General features: G+C 52.5%; 1 protein-coding gene across 1 annotated transcript in view; it reads right to left on the minus strand.

The window, feature by feature from the left end:
• snx14 (sorting nexin 14) overlaps positions 1-18323 on the minus strand; it is a 20437-nt gene extending 2114 nt beyond the window's left edge. The window contains 28 exon segments of the mRNA XM_060042482.1: positions 409-504; positions 587-751; positions 1554-1677; positions 2646-2762; positions 3369-3409; positions 4011-4122; positions 4320-4420; positions 4789-4872; positions 6781-6967; positions 7615-7744; positions 8579-8605; positions 9643-9701; positions 10001-10125; positions 10864-11019; positions 11572-11686; positions 11918-11998; positions 12958-13002; positions 13098-13173; positions 14272-14282; positions 14284-14429; positions 15290-15374; positions 15624-15711; positions 15947-15990; positions 16117-16195; positions 16478-16554; positions 17253-17373; positions 17742-17894; positions 18159-18323. Coding sequence (XP_059898465.1) covers positions 409-504; positions 587-751; positions 1554-1677; positions 2646-2762; positions 3369-3409; positions 4011-4122; positions 4320-4420; positions 4789-4872; positions 6781-6967; positions 7615-7744; positions 8579-8605; positions 9643-9701; positions 10001-10125; positions 10864-11019; positions 11572-11686; positions 11918-11998; positions 12958-13002; positions 13098-13173; positions 14272-14282; positions 14284-14429; positions 15290-15374; positions 15624-15711; positions 15947-15990; positions 16117-16195; positions 16478-16554; positions 17253-17373; positions 17742-17881 — 2632 coding nt within the window. The 5' untranslated portion in view covers positions 17882-17894; positions 18159-18323.
• Positions 18324-18611: the final 288 nt, after the last annotated feature.

An 18611-nucleotide genomic window follows, 5' to 3' on the forward strand; every position in this document is an offset into this window, starting at 1 on the left:
TTAAGGTCAGAGGAGGTGATAGTGGAGGTGATGGTGTATACGTGGAGAGGAGGTGACGGAGGACATAATAGAGTAGGTGATGGTGTATAAGTGGGGAGGAGGTGCTGGTGTTTTAGGTCAGAGGAGGTGATGGAGGAGGTGGTGTTTTAGGTTAGAGGAGGTGAAGGTGTTTTAGGTCAGAGGAGGTGAAGGTGTTTTAGGTCAGAGGAGGTGACGGAGGAGGTGAAGGTGTTTTAGGTCAGAGGAGGTGATGGAGGAGGTGACGGTGTTTTAGGTTAGAGGAGGTGATGGTGTTTTAGGTCAGAGGAGGTGAGGTAGGAGGTGAAGGTGTTTTAGGTTGGAGGAGGTGTTGGTGTTTTAGGTCAGAGGAGGTGACGGAGGAGGTGACGGTGCACTCTGGGTTCTGACCTGGTAAATACTTCATCATCTCCTCAAACGTCTGCTTGGCGCGTTTCTGCCGCTCCTCCGGACTCCTCTCCTCACTGCCTTCGCAGAACACCGCGTCTAGAGAGACAGACGGGAGACGGGGTGAGACGGGCACCTCTGAGGCGAGACCTGTACCAGCGGGTGGGGGTGAGACGGGCACCTCGGAGCTGGGTGATGAGCGACACCAGGCGGTGCTCCTGCAGCAGCGTGTCCACCTTGGCCTGCAGGTACTGGTCCATGTACGCCTCGAAGGACTTCTTGAAGAGGATCCGGCCCGCGCTCAACATGTGGTGCAGCCAGTCGGGCATCCGGAACACCTGTCGCCCTGCCCGCCCCAGAGAGAGAGAGAGAGAGACAGGCTTAGCACCCCCAGCCCCGCCATCAGCAGGAACCCCGGGGGGGGGGGTTCCTATGATGCATTGCTTTCCGCTGCGATCACGACCGCACCAACCCCTTACTGAAACTGAAACCCCTTCAACGGAAAACCAACACGTAAAAGGTCCAAGTGTGAACATAAGTATTTAAAACGTAACAATGACAGCTTTTCCCTCCAAAGATGAACCTTAACTTGACTAATGGAGTCCTTTCCGATGCACAGTGGAGGCTGGTGCGGGCCTACTGGAGGGGGGAGACTTGGTGCGGGCCTACTGGAGGGGGGAGACTTGGTGCGGGCCTACTGGAGGGGGGAGACTTGGTGCGGGCCTACTGGAGGGGGGAGACTTGGTGCGGGCCTACTGGAGGGGGGAGACTTGGTGCGGGCCTACTGGAGGGGGGAGACTTGGTGCGGGCCTACTGGAGGGGGGAGACTTGGTGCGGGCCTACTGGAGGGGGGAGACTTGGTGCGGGCCTACTGGAGGGGGGAGACTTGGTGCGGGCCTACTGGAGGGGGGAGACTTGGTGCGGGCCTACTGGAGGGGGGAGACTTGGTGCGGGCCTACTGGAGGGGGGAGACTTGGTGGGGGCCGTCTAGAATTGTGTGTTTCTGTTTCTATTTGAGAAAGTGCGTCAGGGTTTGATATCTCCTGCGTGTGTCCAAAGAGGTAGTTATGTTTTGAGTTATTATTCTGAAACCATATTCGGTATTCTGTTCCCGTTTGTATGTACAGCACAGCTCTGTTTAGCCTCACCGAGGTGCATCATGTGGTCGTACAGCCCGCTGACAGACACCATCTCCATGAAGAGGTTCTGGTTCTGCCGTCGGTCCGCGCCGTCCGCCAGGTTGGCGTTGTTCTGGAACAGCGGGCTGAGGAGCTGAGGAGACAGGAGAACCGTCTGACCAGAGAGCGACTGACCAGAGACCCCACCAGACCACACACTGAGGAGACAGGAGAACCGTCTGACCAGAGAGCGACTGACCAGAGACCCCACCAGACCACACACTGAGGAGACAGGAGAACCGTCTGACCAGAGAGCGACTGACCAGAGACCCCACCAGACCACACACTGAGGAGACAGGAGACCTGAACCTTCTGACAAGAGACCCCACAGCCTACACACCAGAGACCCCCCAGACTACACACCAGAGACCCCCCAGACTACACACCAGAGACCCCCCAGACCACACACTGAGGAGACAGGAGACCTGAACCTTCTGACAAGAGACCCCACAGCCTACACACCAGAGACCCCCCAGACTACACACCAGAGACCCCCCAGACTACACACCAGAGACCCCCCAGCCTACACACCAGAGACCCCCCAGACTACACACCAGAGACCCCCCAGACTACACACCAGAGACCCCCCAGACTACACACCAGAGACCCCCCAGACTACACACCAGAGAACCCCCAGACTACACACCAGAGACCCCCCAGCCTACACACCAGAGACCCCACCAGACCACACACTGAGGAGACAGGAGACCTGAACCTTCTGACAAGAGACCCCACAGCCAACACACCAGAGACCCCCCAGACTACACACCAGAGACCCCCCAGACTACACACTGAGGAGACAGGAGACGGGAACAGTATGACTGTGTGTAGCCCACAGACTACACACCGCGTCCCCGTGGCCAACGAGGCACTTAGCACTCGCTCCGTCACGTAGAGCTGTTCTGAAACCGATACCATCAGGGGCCCCTTTACCACACAGGCAGAGAACAATACACACACGTGAAGACACACCGGGACCCCTGTGTGTGTGTGATTGGGTGGAGGTGGGGAGGCCCCAGAGGGGGTGGAGGTGCAGCAGGGTATTATGGGATGGAGGCCTACCTTCTTGTCGTCCGCTGTGGGGCTGATGATGGTAAGCTCCGGGCGGCTGGGTTTGGGTTTGGGCGACTCGCACGAGTTGAAGAACGACTGCAGGAAGGGATCCAGGTTCTGACCTCTCTGTAGCACAATGGGGTGGGGTCAAAGGTCACGGGTCGGACTCTCGTTGGGGAATGAAGTCCTGCTGAAGTTGCACTATAGCTGTTCAAAAATGTGACTTGGGTGTCAATACAATACCCCCCTCGCTTCTCACACACACAAACACTAACTACTGATGTTGTCATTGTGCGTGTGTGGGTGTGTGCATTTGTGCGCGTGTTTGTTTGTGAATGCGTGTGTCGGTCCATTTGAATGTGTGCTTGTGGGTGTCAGTTTGGATATGTTTGTGTGTGTGTGTATATCAGTCAATCGGATGGTCTTTCAAAAAGGTGAAGCTCATTTTCGGCCTACATCATATGAATTGTCAATTTATTTATATCTTAATTCTGCCCTCGGTTCCTTTCCAAGGAAATGCTTTGTGACCCTGTCATACCAGTTAGCTGTCTTTTCCAGTGACTTGACCAGTTTCCTCTGAATGGCCAGCAGAGCTAGGCTGCTTAAAAGGTGTAGGACTTGAGCCGCTTTAAACAGGACCTTCTACACCTTGGTATGTGTGTACTGTGTACATGTGCAGGTGTTTGGGTATCTGTGTGTGTATATGTGCATGTGCGTGTGTTTATGCATCACCTCTTTGATGAGCTTCCCCGGGACTGACTTGAAGATCTTCCCTGCAGGGGAAAAATACATGAGATCAAACCGTGGGTGGGTGACGGAGCTGTGTCCAAACCATCGATGGAACACAGTTTTATATAATGTGACCAGGGTCTAGCCCTGAGGTGGTGAAGGAGGCGTGGTCTAGCTCTGAGGTGGTGAAGGAGGCGGGGTCTAGCCCTGAGGTGGTGAAGGAGGCGTGGTCTACCTCTGAGGTGGAGGAGGGGGCGGGGTCTAGCTCTGAGGTGGTGGAGGGGGTGGAGTCTAGCTCTGAGGTGGTGGAGGGGGCGGAGTCTAACTCTGAGGTGGTGGAGGGGGCGTGTCTCTAGCTCTGAGGTGGTGGAGTCTAGCTCCGAGGTGGAGAAGGGGGGCGGTGTCTAGCTCTGAGGTGGAGGAGGGGGCGGGGTCTAGCTCTGAGGTGGTGGAGGGGGCGGAGTCTAGCTCTGAGGTGGAGGAGAGGGCGGGGTCTAGCTCTGAGGTGGAGGAGGGGGCGGGGTCTAGCTCTGAGGTGGAGGAGGGGGCGGGGTCTAGCTCTGAGGTGGAGGAGGGGGCGGGGTCTAGCTCTGAGGTGGAGGAGGGGGCGGGGTCTAGCTCTGAGGTGGAGGAGGGGGCGTGTACCCAGGTTGACGTCTGGCAGCATGCGCTCCAGGAACTGCGACTCCATGCTGTAGGGAGACAGGAAGTCGGCCAGGAGCTGGCTGTTGCTGAGCTCCGGGTGCTGCACCAGCCTCTGAGAACGCACACGCAGGCACACACGCACACACACACACACACACACACACACGCACACACTTCTTAAAAAGAAACGCTGGGGGTTGAAACTAATTACCACATCACAACAACCACTATCACACCTGGCCTGGGGCTCACTACGTGAGAGGTTAACAGATTGGTTTGGCGCCTGGCCTTGCGTCTGGTTCAAGGTACCTGCAGATACTCCTCAAACTCGTCCTTCTTGGACACCAGGAACTCGTAGTTCTTGGGTCCGATGATCCGCTTGGAGGGAAGCTGAGCATCAGCAAAAGAGCCTGGAAGAGAGAGAGGTTAGGGTTCAGTAGAGAGAGGTTAGGGTTCAGTAGAGAGAGGGAGGGCGAGAGAGGTTAGGGTTCAGTAGAGAGAGGGAGGGCGAGAGAGGTTAGGGTTCAGTAGAGAGAGAGAGAGAGAGAGAGAGAGAGAGAGAGAGAGAGAGAGAGAGAGAGAGAGAGAGAGAGAGAGAGAGAGAGAGAGAGAGAGAGAGAGAGAGAGAGAGAGAGAGAGAGAGAGAGAGAGAGAGAGAGAGGGAGGGAGAGGGAGAGGGAGAGAGAGAGAGAGAGAGAGAGAGAGAGAGAGAGAGAGAGAGAGAGAGGGGTTTGGTCCATGCACTGTGTATAACGTTGTGCATTAAGGAGTGACTCACCGTGGAACTCGGTGAGTTTGGACTCTAGAACATAGAACTCCAGGTATCTTCTCAGCACGGACCACTTCTCAGGCTCATGTCCAACTAGAGAGACACGCAATACACACAACTGATCATTCCCTAAACCATTGGTTCTCAAAGTGCGGCCCGCGGGCCAATGGCGGCCCGCAGAAACATTCCTGGTGGCCCGCAATGACATACAGATGTAAGTAAAAAATGAAAAGAGATTTTAATTCTTTTTTTAAATTATTATATCAATATTAAATTACACAAAAATAAATAAATATAAAGAGAAAAGTCGACTCTCTCTAGGTATCAATTAAATCCTGTTACATTTTTTAGTTTCAATCGGACTGTACATTACTTTGAAAGGATGAACCTCAGTTTCGTGATTTAGACCTCACTTGACCTCCCTCCCAGAGGTCCACGGTGCAATGTTTTTTTTCACCACTGGGATGCTGACGGCGTTTCCCGCCAAATTATTTTTCCTTTGGCGGCTCTCAGTTAAATTCTGGGTTCCTAAATTGGCCATCAGCTGTCAAATCTTTGAGAACCCCTGCCCTTAACGTATCACACATCTCATCTCAGACGACCTGGCCCAGACAGAGTCCTTCCTGGAGCTTCCCGTATCAAAGGCCTGTTTTATGGAGTTAGAATCATGCCAAAACTCCGCACCCACGCAAAACGTGTTTTGCTCACGCATAACGATTCACACGCACACAAAACGTGTTTTACTCAGGCACAATGATTCACACACACGCTCAGTTTGGTTTGCAAACACACAACACATCATTCAGAAACGAATGCATTTTGCTTCAGAAACAAATACAGTATGTTTTACACAAAGTACAAAAAAAAATCCTTCAAGTTCACAAAACAATTCTACAAGTAAGGAATACGAAAGCTGCGCGTGGATCGGAATGCATTTGCGCACGGATCGGAAAGCATTTGCGGGGTTTTGGCATGATTCTAACTCCATACTGTTTCCACTGAAGAACGACAGATGGGTGAAAGGAGAAGCGCTCTCTTCTGAGTGTGTGTGAAGTGAAACCAGCCAAACAACAGGCTTTGATACGTGATCGCAGCCCCGTTTCAACTGCGTTACGGCACCACCTGGTGGCCAGCAGACATCAGGCAGAACATCCAGGCCGCGAGTGAGAGGGTGAGGAGTGAGTGGGTGAGTGAGTGAATGGGAGAGTGAGCAAGTGAGAGCTTGAGTGTAAAGTGAGCGTGTGAGAGAGTGAGTGTCAAGTGGGCATGTGAGAGAGTGAGTGTAAAGTGAGAGTTAGAGATTGAGTGTAAAGTGAGTGTGTGAGAGAGTGAGTGTAAAGTGGGCATGTGAGAGAGTGAGTATAAAGTGGGCGTGAGAGAGAGTGAGTGTAAAGTGGGCGTGAGAGAGAGTGAGTGTAAAGTGGGCGTGTGAGAGAGTGAGTGTAAAGTGGGCGTGTGAGAGTGAGTGTAAAGTGGGCATGTGAGAGAGTGAGTGTAAAGTGGGCGTGAGAGAGAGTGAGTGTAAAGTGGGCGTGAGAGAGAGTGAGTGTAAAGTGGGCGTGAGAGACAGTGAGTGTAAAGTGGGCGTGAGAGACAGTGAGTGTAAAGTGGGCGTGTGAGAGAGTGAGTGTAAAGTGGGCGTGTGAGAGAGTGAGTGTAAAGTGGGCGTGTGAGAGAGTGAGTGTAAAGTGGGCGTGTGAGAGAGTGAGTGTAAAGTGGGCGTGAGAGAGTGAGTGTAAAGTGGGCGTGTGAGAGAGTGAGTGTAAAGTGGGCGTGTGAGAGTGAGTGTAAAGTGGGCGTGTGAGAGAGTGAGTGTAAAGTGGGCGTGTGAGAGTGAGTGTAAAGTGGGCGTGTGAGAGAGTGAGTGTAAAGTGAGCGTGTGAGAGAGTGAGTGTAAAGTGGGCGTGTGAGAGAGTGAGTGTAAAGTGGGCGTGTCAGAGAGTGAGTGTAAAGTGGGTGTGTGAGAGAGTGAGTGTAAAGTGGGCGTGTGAGTGGCCCCACCCTCCTGGCGGTCGTGGCGCTCCACGTCGATGCAGAACACGGGGACCCGCTCCCTCTTGGCCTCGTCGTCATGGAGATCCACGTAGGGGATGCTGATGCCCCACGCCGACAGGTTCCTCAAGGAGCCCGCCGAGCTCGCCACCTCCGCCGGCCCGTCGTCCTCCATCACCACCGTGGCCTCCTCCACCTGCACCACACACAGCCTTAACTTATAGAGGCCACAGCACCACCACCACCGTGGCCCCCTCCACCTGCACCACCCACAGCCTTAACTTATAGAGGCCACAGCACCACCACCACCGTGGCCTCAGGAGATCAGACCATCACCTGGAACCCAGACGAACCAGAGGACCCAGAGGACCCAGAGGAACCAGAGGAACCAGAGGGTCAGAGGAACCAGAGGAACCAGAGGAACCCAGAGGACCCAGAGGAACCCAGAGGAACCCAGAGGAACCAAGTGGATGTGGGCGGGGTCTGGGTGTGGTCTGCCTGTGGATGTGGGCGGGTTCTGGGTGTGGGCGTGGTCTTGGTGTGGGTGGTGTCTGGATGTGTGCGTGGTCTGGATGTGTGTGTGGTCTGGATGTGGGCGGGGTCTTGATGTGGGTGTGGTCTGTGTCTAGATGTGGGTGGTGTCTGGATGTGGGTGTGGGCGGGGTCTGGATGTGAGTGTGGTCTGTGGCTAGATGTGGGTGGTGTCTGGATGTGGGTGTGGTCTGGGTGTGGGCGGGGTCTGGATGTGGGTGTGGTCTGTGTCTGGATGTGGGCGTGGTCTGGGTGCGTGTGTGTGGTCTGGATGTGGGCGTGGTCTGGGTGTGGGCGGGGTCTGGCACTCACGGCCTCGTCGGGGTCGGTGACGGCACCCTCGGGCAGCATGGAGCCCTCCATGGTCGTGTTCTTGAAGACCCCCCGGATCTTACTGCCGAGGCGGGTGATCCCAAACGCCTCGCCGCGCTTCGACGCGTTCCTACACACACACACACACACACACACACACACACACACACACACGATTTTGAGATTTGAAAGCGTGATGAAGCCATAGGACTCGTTGCTTCGCGTCACCGTAGCTCTGACCCCTGACCTCCGGGGCCAAAGGCGTGACCCCTGACCCCCTGGGCCTGACCCCTGAACCTGCTCCTTAACGTTGCAGCTACAGTACACGTCTTATGGATAAGCAGGTCACTGTAGCGCAGCATGCGTGTTAGGACACACCAGGCAGACCAGCATCACTCAGGGGGGGCTGATGACGGCAAGCTAGCCTAGCATTTAGCCGCTTCATCATACAGCTAGCCTAGCATTTAGCCACTTCATGCTCATACAGCTAGCCTAGCATTTGGACACTTCATGCTCATACAGCTAGCCTAGCATTTGGACACTTCATTCTCATACAGCTAGCCTAGCATTTGGACACTTCATGCTGAGACAGCTAACATAGCATTTAGCCGCTTCATGCTCATACAGCTAGCCTAGCATTTAGCCGCTTCATGCTGAGAAAGCTAACATAGCATTTAGCCGCTTCATGCTCATACAGCTAGCCTAGCATTTGGACACTTCACGCTCATACAGCTAGCCTAGCATTTAGCCGCTTCATGCTCATACAGCTAGCCTAGCATTGAGCCACTTCATGCTGAGACAGCTAGCGACGGATGGCTTTGCTAGCCGCACTGCCCACACTAACAAGACTTATTGAAGCTTATTGAACACAACCCAAGCACTGCAAAGGGATGCAGGTGGTGTTCATGTGCTACTGGCGCTCGTCCACACGCAGCAGTGAACAACAAGCTGGGCTCAGACTCACCTCAGCTCGTCCAAACTCAAGCTATTCCTGGAACAACACCAACATCACGTTTAGCAACTAGGGCTTCAAAGGGATGAGCCTACATGACACCGGTGAAAAGTAACACGTAACTCACTGTGTGTTACAGTGAGGAGTAACACGTAACTCACTGTAACATAAAGTGAGGAGTAACACGTAACTCACTGTGTGTTAAAGTGATGAGTAACACGTAACTCACTGTATGTTACAGTGATGAGTAACACGTAACTCACTGTATGTTAAAGTGATGAGTAACACGTAACTCACTGTATGTTAAAGTGATGAGTAACACGTAACTCACTGTGTGTTACAGTGATGAGTAACACGTAACTCACTGTATGTTAAAGTGATGAGTAACACGTAACTCACTGTGTGTTACAGTGATGAGTAACACGTAACTCACTAACATTCAGTGATGAGTAACACGTAACTCACTGTGTGTTACAGTGAAGAGTAACAAGTAACTCACTGTAACATACAGTGATGAGTAACATGTAGCTCATTGTAACATACAGTGATGAGTAACACGTAACTCACTGTGTGTTAGAGTGAGGAGTAACATGTAGCTCACTGTAACATACAGTGAGGAGTAACACGTAACTCACTGTAACATACAGTGATGAGTAACACGTAACTCACTGTGTGTTACAGTGAGGAGTAACATGTAGCTCACTGTAACATACAGTGAGGAGTAACACGTAACTCACTGTAACATACAGTGATGAGTAACACGTAACTCACTGTGTGTTACAGTGAGGAGTAACATGTAGCTCACTGTAACATACAGTGAGGAGTAATACGTAACTCACTGTGTGTTACAGTGAGGAGTAACATGTAACTCACTGTAACATACAGTGAAGGAGCTCCTCACTGTGTTTTTGAATGTGTATGATGTAAAATACTGGACATTACAAAGGAAATGTCCAGTATTTGCCAAGATGTGTGGGAAAGCTCCACCTTTTCAAAATAAAGTTTCCAAACTGTATCCAAAAGGAAGTTTGACGGAGGGTAGGAACAGCAGACGGAAACGAAAGGCGGGAACACACCTGGTGAGTTTAGAGTTCCTGGTGGGAGACTCCGCCCCCTTCAGCAGGTACCTGAAGTACTGAACACACAGACACACTCAGTGAGGCCCACCCTCCACACAACATACTCTAACTCAGTGGTGCTCCAACGCTTTCTACTAGTGTACCCCCTCTGAGAAAACTAAATAAATAATATAAAGAATGGATGTGCCTAAACAAGAATATTAAAAGGGTGCAAAAACTCACAACTGATTTAGAGACATTGGCCAATGCATATAAGGACTAATTCGTTTGTGGGACCCCCCAAGGGTGGAAACCCCCTAAGGGAGGGACCCCCCCCAGGGTGGGCGCCCCCCAGGGTTCCTCAGCATCGACCTACCTCGTCGCTGTGGCAGAACATGGGGGTGAAGACGTCCTCCAGCAGAGACAGGACGTGCTCGTAGGCCTGGAACAGGCAGGGCAGCGTCTGCAGCCGCACCACGCAGGGGTACGGGCCCTCCGCGACTGGGGAGCACAGAGCAGGAGCTCAGGCCCGCGCACCTCACACCCAGCATTCAGAGCACTCCGCCTTTCACTCATTCACACCATCCTTCACTCATTCACTCCGTCCTTCACTCATTCACTCCGTCCTTCACTCATTCCTTCACTCATTCACTCCGTCCTTCACTCATTCACTCCGTCCTTCACTCATTCACTCCGTCCTTCACTCCGTCCTTCACTCATTCACTCCGTCCTTCACTCATTCACTCCGTCCTTCACTCATTCACTCCGTCCTTCACTCATTCACTCAACCTTCACTCCGTCTTTCACTTATTCACTCAACCTTCACTCCGTCCTTCACTCATTCACTCCACCCTTCACTCATTCACTCAACCTTCACTCCGTCCTTCACTCAGTCCATCACTCCGTCCTTCACTCAACCTTCACTCCGTCCTACACTCATTCACTCCGTCCTTAACTCCATCCTAAACTCTATCCTCCACTCATTCACTCCACCCTTCACTCATTCACTCCCTCCTTCACTCATTCACTCAACCTTCACTCTGTCCATCACTCGATCACTCCGTCCTTAACTCTATCCTCCACTCATTCACTCCCTACTCCCTCCTTCACTCAACCTTCACTCTGTCCATCACTCCACCACTCCGTCCTTAACTCTATCCTCCACCCATTCACTCCACCCCTCCGTCCTTCCCCCACTCCTCCCCCCCTGGGTGGGGGCGGTGGGGGCAGCGGCCTTACTGTTTTGGATCTCCTCCACGATGGCGGGCTGGAGGCGTATCTTGTCGGGGCTGTGGTCCAGGCAGTAGGCCTGGTGCAGGTGCTGCACCTCCCCGTGCAGCGCCTGCAGCTGCTCCTCACTCAGCTCCGGCCGCAGGATGCGGTCGTTGAACTCCTCTGGGGGGGGGGGGGGGGGGGGGGGCACACCGTGAGACCCCACCCTCACCGGGACCACAGGGGGTCAGACACAGGGGGGACCCCCACCCTCACCGGGACCACAGGGGGTCAGACACCGGGGGGACCCCCACCCTCACCGGGACCACAGGGGGTGAGACACAGGGAGGACCCCCACCCTCACCGGGACCACAGGGGGGACCCCCACCCTCACCGGGACAACAGGGCGTCAGACAACGGGGGGACCCCCACCCTCACCGGCACCACAGGGGGTCAGACACAGGGGGGACCCCCACCCTCACTGGCACCACAGGGGGTCAGACACAGGGGGGACCCCCACCCTCACCGGCACCACAGGGGGTCAGACACAGGGGGGACCCCCACCCTCACTGGCACCACAGGGGGTCTTGTGCAAGTGGACTTCATCCCTTCATCTCGCTCCATTTTATAAATATCTTACCATTGTGTCTGACCCGTTCATACTGTGTGGGGGTGTGTGTGTGTGTGTGTAATGTATAGCTGTATACATAGGTGTGTGTGTGCGCTCCAGCTCACCCACGCTGAGGCAGAACTGCAGCACGTGCACGGCACCCTCCTGCTTCAGGAAGTTCATGAAGCGGAACAGAAGGTCCTGCTGCTCCCGGATCTCCTTGAGCTCCAGCTTCAGGACCTGCACGCACGCACACACACACACACACACACACACACACACACACACACACACACACACACACACACACACACACACACACACACACACACACACACACACACACACACACACACACACACACACACATCTCTATTAGTTCTAGAACCTTATGTTATAACATAGATCTATAGGCCATCGAAGAGGGTTTGAACCCAGAACCTCTCAGCTGGGACGGACAGACGGACGTACCGAGGCCTTCTTGTTGCGGACCTCTGCGTAGCGCTGCAGGAAGGGGACCAGGGCGGAGGGGGGCTCGCTGGGCTCCTCCAGCTGCACACAGAGGGGCGGGGTTAGAGAACCAGAAGGGCGGGGTTAGAGAACCAGAGGGGCGGGGTTAGACGGTCAGAGGGGCGGGGTTAGAGAACCAGAGGGTCGGGGTTAGAGAACCAGAGGGTCGGGGTTAGACGGTCAGAGGGGCGGGGTTAGAGAACCAGAGGGGCGGGGTTAGACGGTCAGAGGGGCGGGGTTAGAGAACCAGAGGGGCGGGGTTAGAGAACCAGAGGGGCGGGGTTAGAGAACCAGAGGGGCGGGGTTAGACGGTAAAATGGGCGGGGTTAGACAGTCAGAGGGGCGGGGTTAGACAGTCAGAGGGGCGGGGTTAGACAGTCAGAGGGGCGGGGTTAGACAGTCAGAGGGGCGGGTTTAGACTGTCAGAGGGGCGGGGTTAGACAGTCAGAGGGGCGGGGTTAGACAGTCAGAGGGGCGGTACTGCAGAAATACTTCAAACCACTCATGTTTGGCAGATACCAGCTCCCAGCTGGAGGTCTAGACCAGTGGTTCTCAATTGGGGGGTGCAAGTACCCCTAGGGGTCCTTTGGAGTACAACCGGGGATACTCAGACAAATACAAAGATATCAAATCATTCACCCTGTGCAAGTTTGAATTTGAAAGCTCAACAATAAAAAAAAAAAAAATCAAGAATAGTGGTTGAAATGTAATTCTGAAAACAAGGAGAAACGAGACTCAGAGAAAAATAAATAACACCGGAATGTCGTAATTTTGAGGTGAATCTCTTTGAACGGGGTTCCCCTCTCTGACCCTCCCCTGGGCGTCTGGCTTCTTTTGGGGGGAGATATTAGCCAACAGTGTCATGAAGCTCAGGCCCATGTTTCTCACCAGCACCTCTCCCCCAAAAAAATGTTTAGCCCGTGAAGGGGGTACTCAGCTGGAACAATATCTCAGAGGGGGTACACTAGCAGGAGCCCCAGGGGGGCGGGGCCGAGCCTTACCGGGCCGTCGTCCACCAGCAGCAGCACCATGAGGTTCAGCGTGTCCTGGGACAGAGAGCAGAGGGGTCAGCGGGTCCCCTAGAGGGCTCAGGGGCGCCCTGCAGCCCTTCACCCACACATTGAGTCTGAACCCCACTTACCGGGTCGGCCAGGAAGTCCATGGTGGGCAGCATGACCGAGCCCGAGACCACCTCCCGGAGCAGCAGAGCCAGAGACCTGGGGGGACCCCACCAGTGACCCCAGTTAGCTCACCCACTGACACACCGGTTATCAGGGTACAACGATACACCTGAGGACCAGCCTTCCTCCAGCAGACACCACCCCCCCCCCTCCACCACTGACCCCGGGTCAGGCGGTTCATTGTGAGGGGGCGACTGAACCCCGGGGCCCCCGTCTTGTTGAGGTGGAGGGTTGAGTCCAATAGAGTGAGTGACCCTGGTGGGGTTAGTGACCCTGGGTGGGGGTTACTCTAGAGCAGCGGTTCCCAAACTGGGGGGTCGCGACCCCCCCGGGGGGTCGCGGAAGCACAGTCAGGGGGGGTCGCGGAGAGATGGGGTCAGTTTGCATATTAAAAAAAAAATATATATATATATATAATATATATATATACGAATAATTATATGAAACATTATATTAAAATACTGGCGTCAGAATAGGCCTTTTAATGCACAGCCACTTTTGCACTTTGGTTTTGGGGGTGGGCCAGGGAGGAGGTATTGATTTTAAAAAAAATAATAATAATAATAATATACCGGTATATACATATATTGCTACAAGGTGAAAAATATTATATGTTCTGGGATGGGTTTGTGGGGGGGGTACTGTTTATCATTGACTGTCATGAATCATTTTTTTATTGTTTTATAATAAAACTTAAGCCAAAAGGCTATATTTGCATATTTACATGGCTGTCTCTGAAGATTTATATTACATAGTAATAATAACATTATTAAAAATAACAATAATAATAATGGTGATGATTACTACTGCATAATAATAATGATAATAATAACAATAATAATATAATGATAATGATTTTGAACATTATTATTATGCATAGTAACATTAATGCACTAAGTTGGGGGGGGGGGGGGGGGGGGGGGGGGGGGGGGGGGTGCTGTCGGCGCGGGGCGGGGGGTCGCGAAAACAGTCTCAAGTCCAAAAGGGGGTCCCCTGAAAAAAAGTTTGGGAACCACTGCTCTAGAGGAAGACTATAATAGAGTGACTGTGGGTGGGGTTAGTGACCCTGGGTGTGGTTAGTGACTTGCTAGTGGAGGAGCTTTGGGGTGCGTTTGATGTGCGGGTCGGGGCCACCTGCAGCCGGTGGGCCTTGGGCGGCAGCACGTGGCTGAACAGCAGCTGGGCCAGACTGCGGAGGTACAGCAGCTCCTCCCGACGGCTCCGCAGGGCCAGGTGAAGGTCAGCCCCGTAGGCCTCCAGGGCGGCCTGCTGGAGGCCCTCCCCCCCGGGGCCTGCACACACACACACACACACACACACACACACACACACACACACACACACACACACACACACACACACACACACACACACACACACACACACACACACACACACACAAGCACATACACACACACAATGAGAAACACACACACACACACACACACACACAATGAGAAACACACACACACACACACACACAATGAGAAACACACACACACACACACACACACACACAATGAGAAACACACACACACACACAAGCACATACACACACACAATGAGAAACACACACACACACACAATGAGAAACACACACACACACACACACAATGAGAAACACACATACACAAGCACACACACACACAATGAGAAACACACCACACACACACACACAATGAGAAACACACACACACACACACAATGAGAAACACACACACACACACACACACAATGAGAAACACACACACACACACAATGAGAAACACACACACACACACACACAATGAGAAACACACACACACACACACACACACAATGAGAAACACACACACAAAAACACAGACACACACACAGAATGAGAAACACACGCACACAAAGAATAAAAAACACACACACACACAGAATGAGAAACACACACACACACACACACACACAACAAGCATGCACACACATCCCCCACACACACAGAATGAGAAACACACACACATACAGAATGAGAAACACACACACATACAGAATGAGAAAAACACACACACACACACACACACACACACACACACACGCACATACACACACAGAGTCAGTGATCACCAGGTGCGGCTGGTCCCGGTCCCAGCCCCCCCCCCCCCCCCGGTCTCCCCCGTCATACCTCTCTGCTGCACCCGGCTCATCACCTCGATGTGCTTCAGCACCGCCGTCATCACCTTGTCCGCAAACACGGACGGGACGTCCACCTGGGACACAACACCGTCACTACTGGACTGGGCCAGGGTGGGGACGGACTGACGGAGGGGGGGACGTCCACCTGGGGACACAACACCGTCACTACTGACTGGGCCAGGGTGGGACGGACTGACGGACGTCCACCTGGGGACACAACACCGTCACTACTGACTGGGTCGGGGTGGGAGGGAGGGACTGACTGACTGTGTGTGTGCGATAGACAGTATGTTGGCGATGGACAGTGTGTGTTCCTCCGTCACCTTCTGCGCTCGCCGCACCACCACGGACGCGAAGAAGCGGAAGGTCACCCTGAGCTCGTCCACACAGGCCTCATCGTCTGTGATGTCCCTGTGGGAGAGAGACACCCAATCAATAGTCTCTCTCTCCCTCATTCCACTAGTGCGCGCACACACAGACAGAGAGAGAGAGAGAGAGAGAGAGAGAGAGAGAGAGAGAGAGAGAGAGAGAGAGAGAGAGAGAGAGAGAGAGAGAGAGAGAGAGAGAGAGAGAGAGAGAGAGAGAGAGAGAGAGAGAGAGAGAGAGAGAGAGAGAGAAGAGAGAGAGAGAGGAGATCCAGACTCACCTGTACCACGGGTACACAAAGTTTTCCAGCACCAGCTCAAACACCTACACACCAGAGAGACACAAACATGGCTGTGTTTGGGGATTGAACCAGAGTGAAACACACACTAAACTAAGTTCTACGCATTCTCCGATTTGCCTTTTATAAGTAAAACAGAGTAACTATAGTACCTCGGCGATGGAGGCGTCCACCTTGGAGTGGACCTTCAGGTCCAGCCAGGGCTGATAGTTCTCCAAGAGCAGCGTGGGCCTGTTAACACAAACCACATCAGAACCGCAGTAGGAACGACACTACGGACTCAACTGCAGTGCCTCGAACGACCACGAGGGGGAGCCGGGTCCCACTCTACACAACTCGACAGAAAAGATAGTTACCGCGTTATAATATAGCCTAGCTTTAGAGACACTTTCAATACACATTTTCAATGCATAACTGATTATGTCTGGTTGTTTTTTAAGTAATATTATATTTGAACACCGTGAAAGAGCCAAGAAGAGGATAAGAATACATTAAGTGGATGGTTTGACGTACCGGTGTCGTTTACAGCGCACCTTGCCGCAGACGGCGCAACTGCTGCCGAGCGGGAACAGCTCCTGCTGCAGCGGCCGCTGACAAACAAACAGAACCACGTCTAAATCATACCCTAACAACAATAAAACATCATCAATCACGAAACAAACAGAACCACGTCTAAATCATACCCTAACAACAATAAAACATCATCAATCACGAAACAAACAGAACCACGTCTAAATCATACCCTAACAACAATAAAACATCATCAATCACGAAACAAACAGAACCACGTCTAAATCATACCCTAACAACAATAAAACATCATCAATCACGAAACAAACAGAACCACGTCTAAATCATACCCTAACAACAATAAAACATCATCAATCACGAAACAAACAGAACCACGTCTAAATCATACCCTAACAACAATAAAACATCATCAATCACGAAACAAACAGAACCACGTCTAAATCATACCCTAACAACAATAAAACATCATCAATCACGAAACAAACAGAACCACGTCTAAATCATACCCTAACAACAATAAAACATCATCAATCACGAAACAAACATAACGTCTTAATCATACCGCAACAACAATAAAATATGTTGTCAAGGAAATCATAACATGCCTGCACTTAACAAAATAAGCCAGAATATGAGTGGAAATAAATACTAATACAATTAGACACACATGCACTTCAGAAAATGCTTGGGGCTTGTTTTTAAATTTAGTTTATCACGTTTCCCCTGCTAAACCCCTGAAGAACACTGAGGACCTCACCTTGCTGCGGGGCCTATCGGTGAAGAGGACGTTGGGCAGCAGGGAGCCGGGCCCGAGGGAGCAGTAGAAGGTGGTGACGCCCGCCAGGAAGGACCAGAACACCAACAGAATGTGGATGTACCTGACGGGGGGGCGTCATGACAACAACCCGTCAATCAACTCACAAACACACACATAACTCCACAACCACTTTTGTAGGTTGTATGCTCAACATGTACTTTGTTGTCGTGTTAATGGTTGGGAGAAACACCAATTGTTTTGTACGAATACTGAAGTGACATTTCGTTCTTCACGCATTTGGAGACTTTGTTATTGTCTGGTGTGAACTGAGTGAATTCTGTGCAGTGTGAATCAGAGTGTGTCTGTCTGTCTGTCTAACTATAGAGAAAACAGATTATGATAGATATAGGAGGTGGTGACCGGGGATCTACAGAGCTGCGCATGCCCAGACCTCAGCCCCTATCGGCTGACCACCTGAGCGCCGCTCACCTGTTGAGCAGCACGGTGAGCAACAGCAGGGAGGACAGTACGCAGCAGGACAGCGGGTACTGGCGGCCCGCCTCCCGGAGCAGGTCCACCTTCAGCCACCGCCTCAGGTGGCCCAGACATCTCCGGATCAGCCCCGCCATCACGACCCGGGACCTGCGGGTAGAGGGGGTCACCACAGCCGTCACATGACACCGCCACTTTAATAATAGTTGTACAACAAAGTAATAGGATAACTATTTCAGCGAGTTTATGCTAGGTTGAGTACACTGTGGGGCCAGATATCCCTCCCCTTCTGGCAGAACTGATGAAGTATCGATGGACTAGTGGCGCTAAGCCTCCTGAACAGAGCGGACGGTGAGCGGTGTTAAACGGTATCAAACAGGGACGAACCGGACGGGTTGTGACGGCACCACGCACCGCGTCCCGCAGAAACACTCCGAGCGGTCACTGGTTACGATGGTTTCACCCGGGTAGGTTCTTCTTTTCCATGTTTTAAACTCCACCACTTCACTGACAGCCGTTTGTTTTCCAGTCTGGAGGACGAGTTCCGGTTTGGGGCGCCTGGTATGGGCTCCGGCAGGACCCGGATGAGTGGAGTCAGAGGACGGGGCGGGGCGGAGAGAAGTTCCGGTTGGGAGCGCCTGGTTGGTACTCCGGCGGGATCAAGAGAAGCGGAGTCAGAGGACGGGGCGGGACGGAGGGCAGAATGTAATTACTAAAAACATTGAATCCAACAGGCGCTTCATAAATTTACCTTTAACTGCCAACCTTCCTGAGGCTTTAAAACACTCATAATCCCTAACCCAAAGGATTAGATAAAACAGAATAGTTTAGATATCAAGATTGACTGATTCAATTAGTTAGTACATA

This window comes from Gadus macrocephalus, chromosome 21 (assembly GCF_031168955.1).
Source record: "Gadus macrocephalus chromosome 21, ASM3116895v1".
NCBI lineage: Eukaryota > Metazoa > Chordata > Actinopteri > Gadiformes > Gadidae > Gadus > Gadus macrocephalus.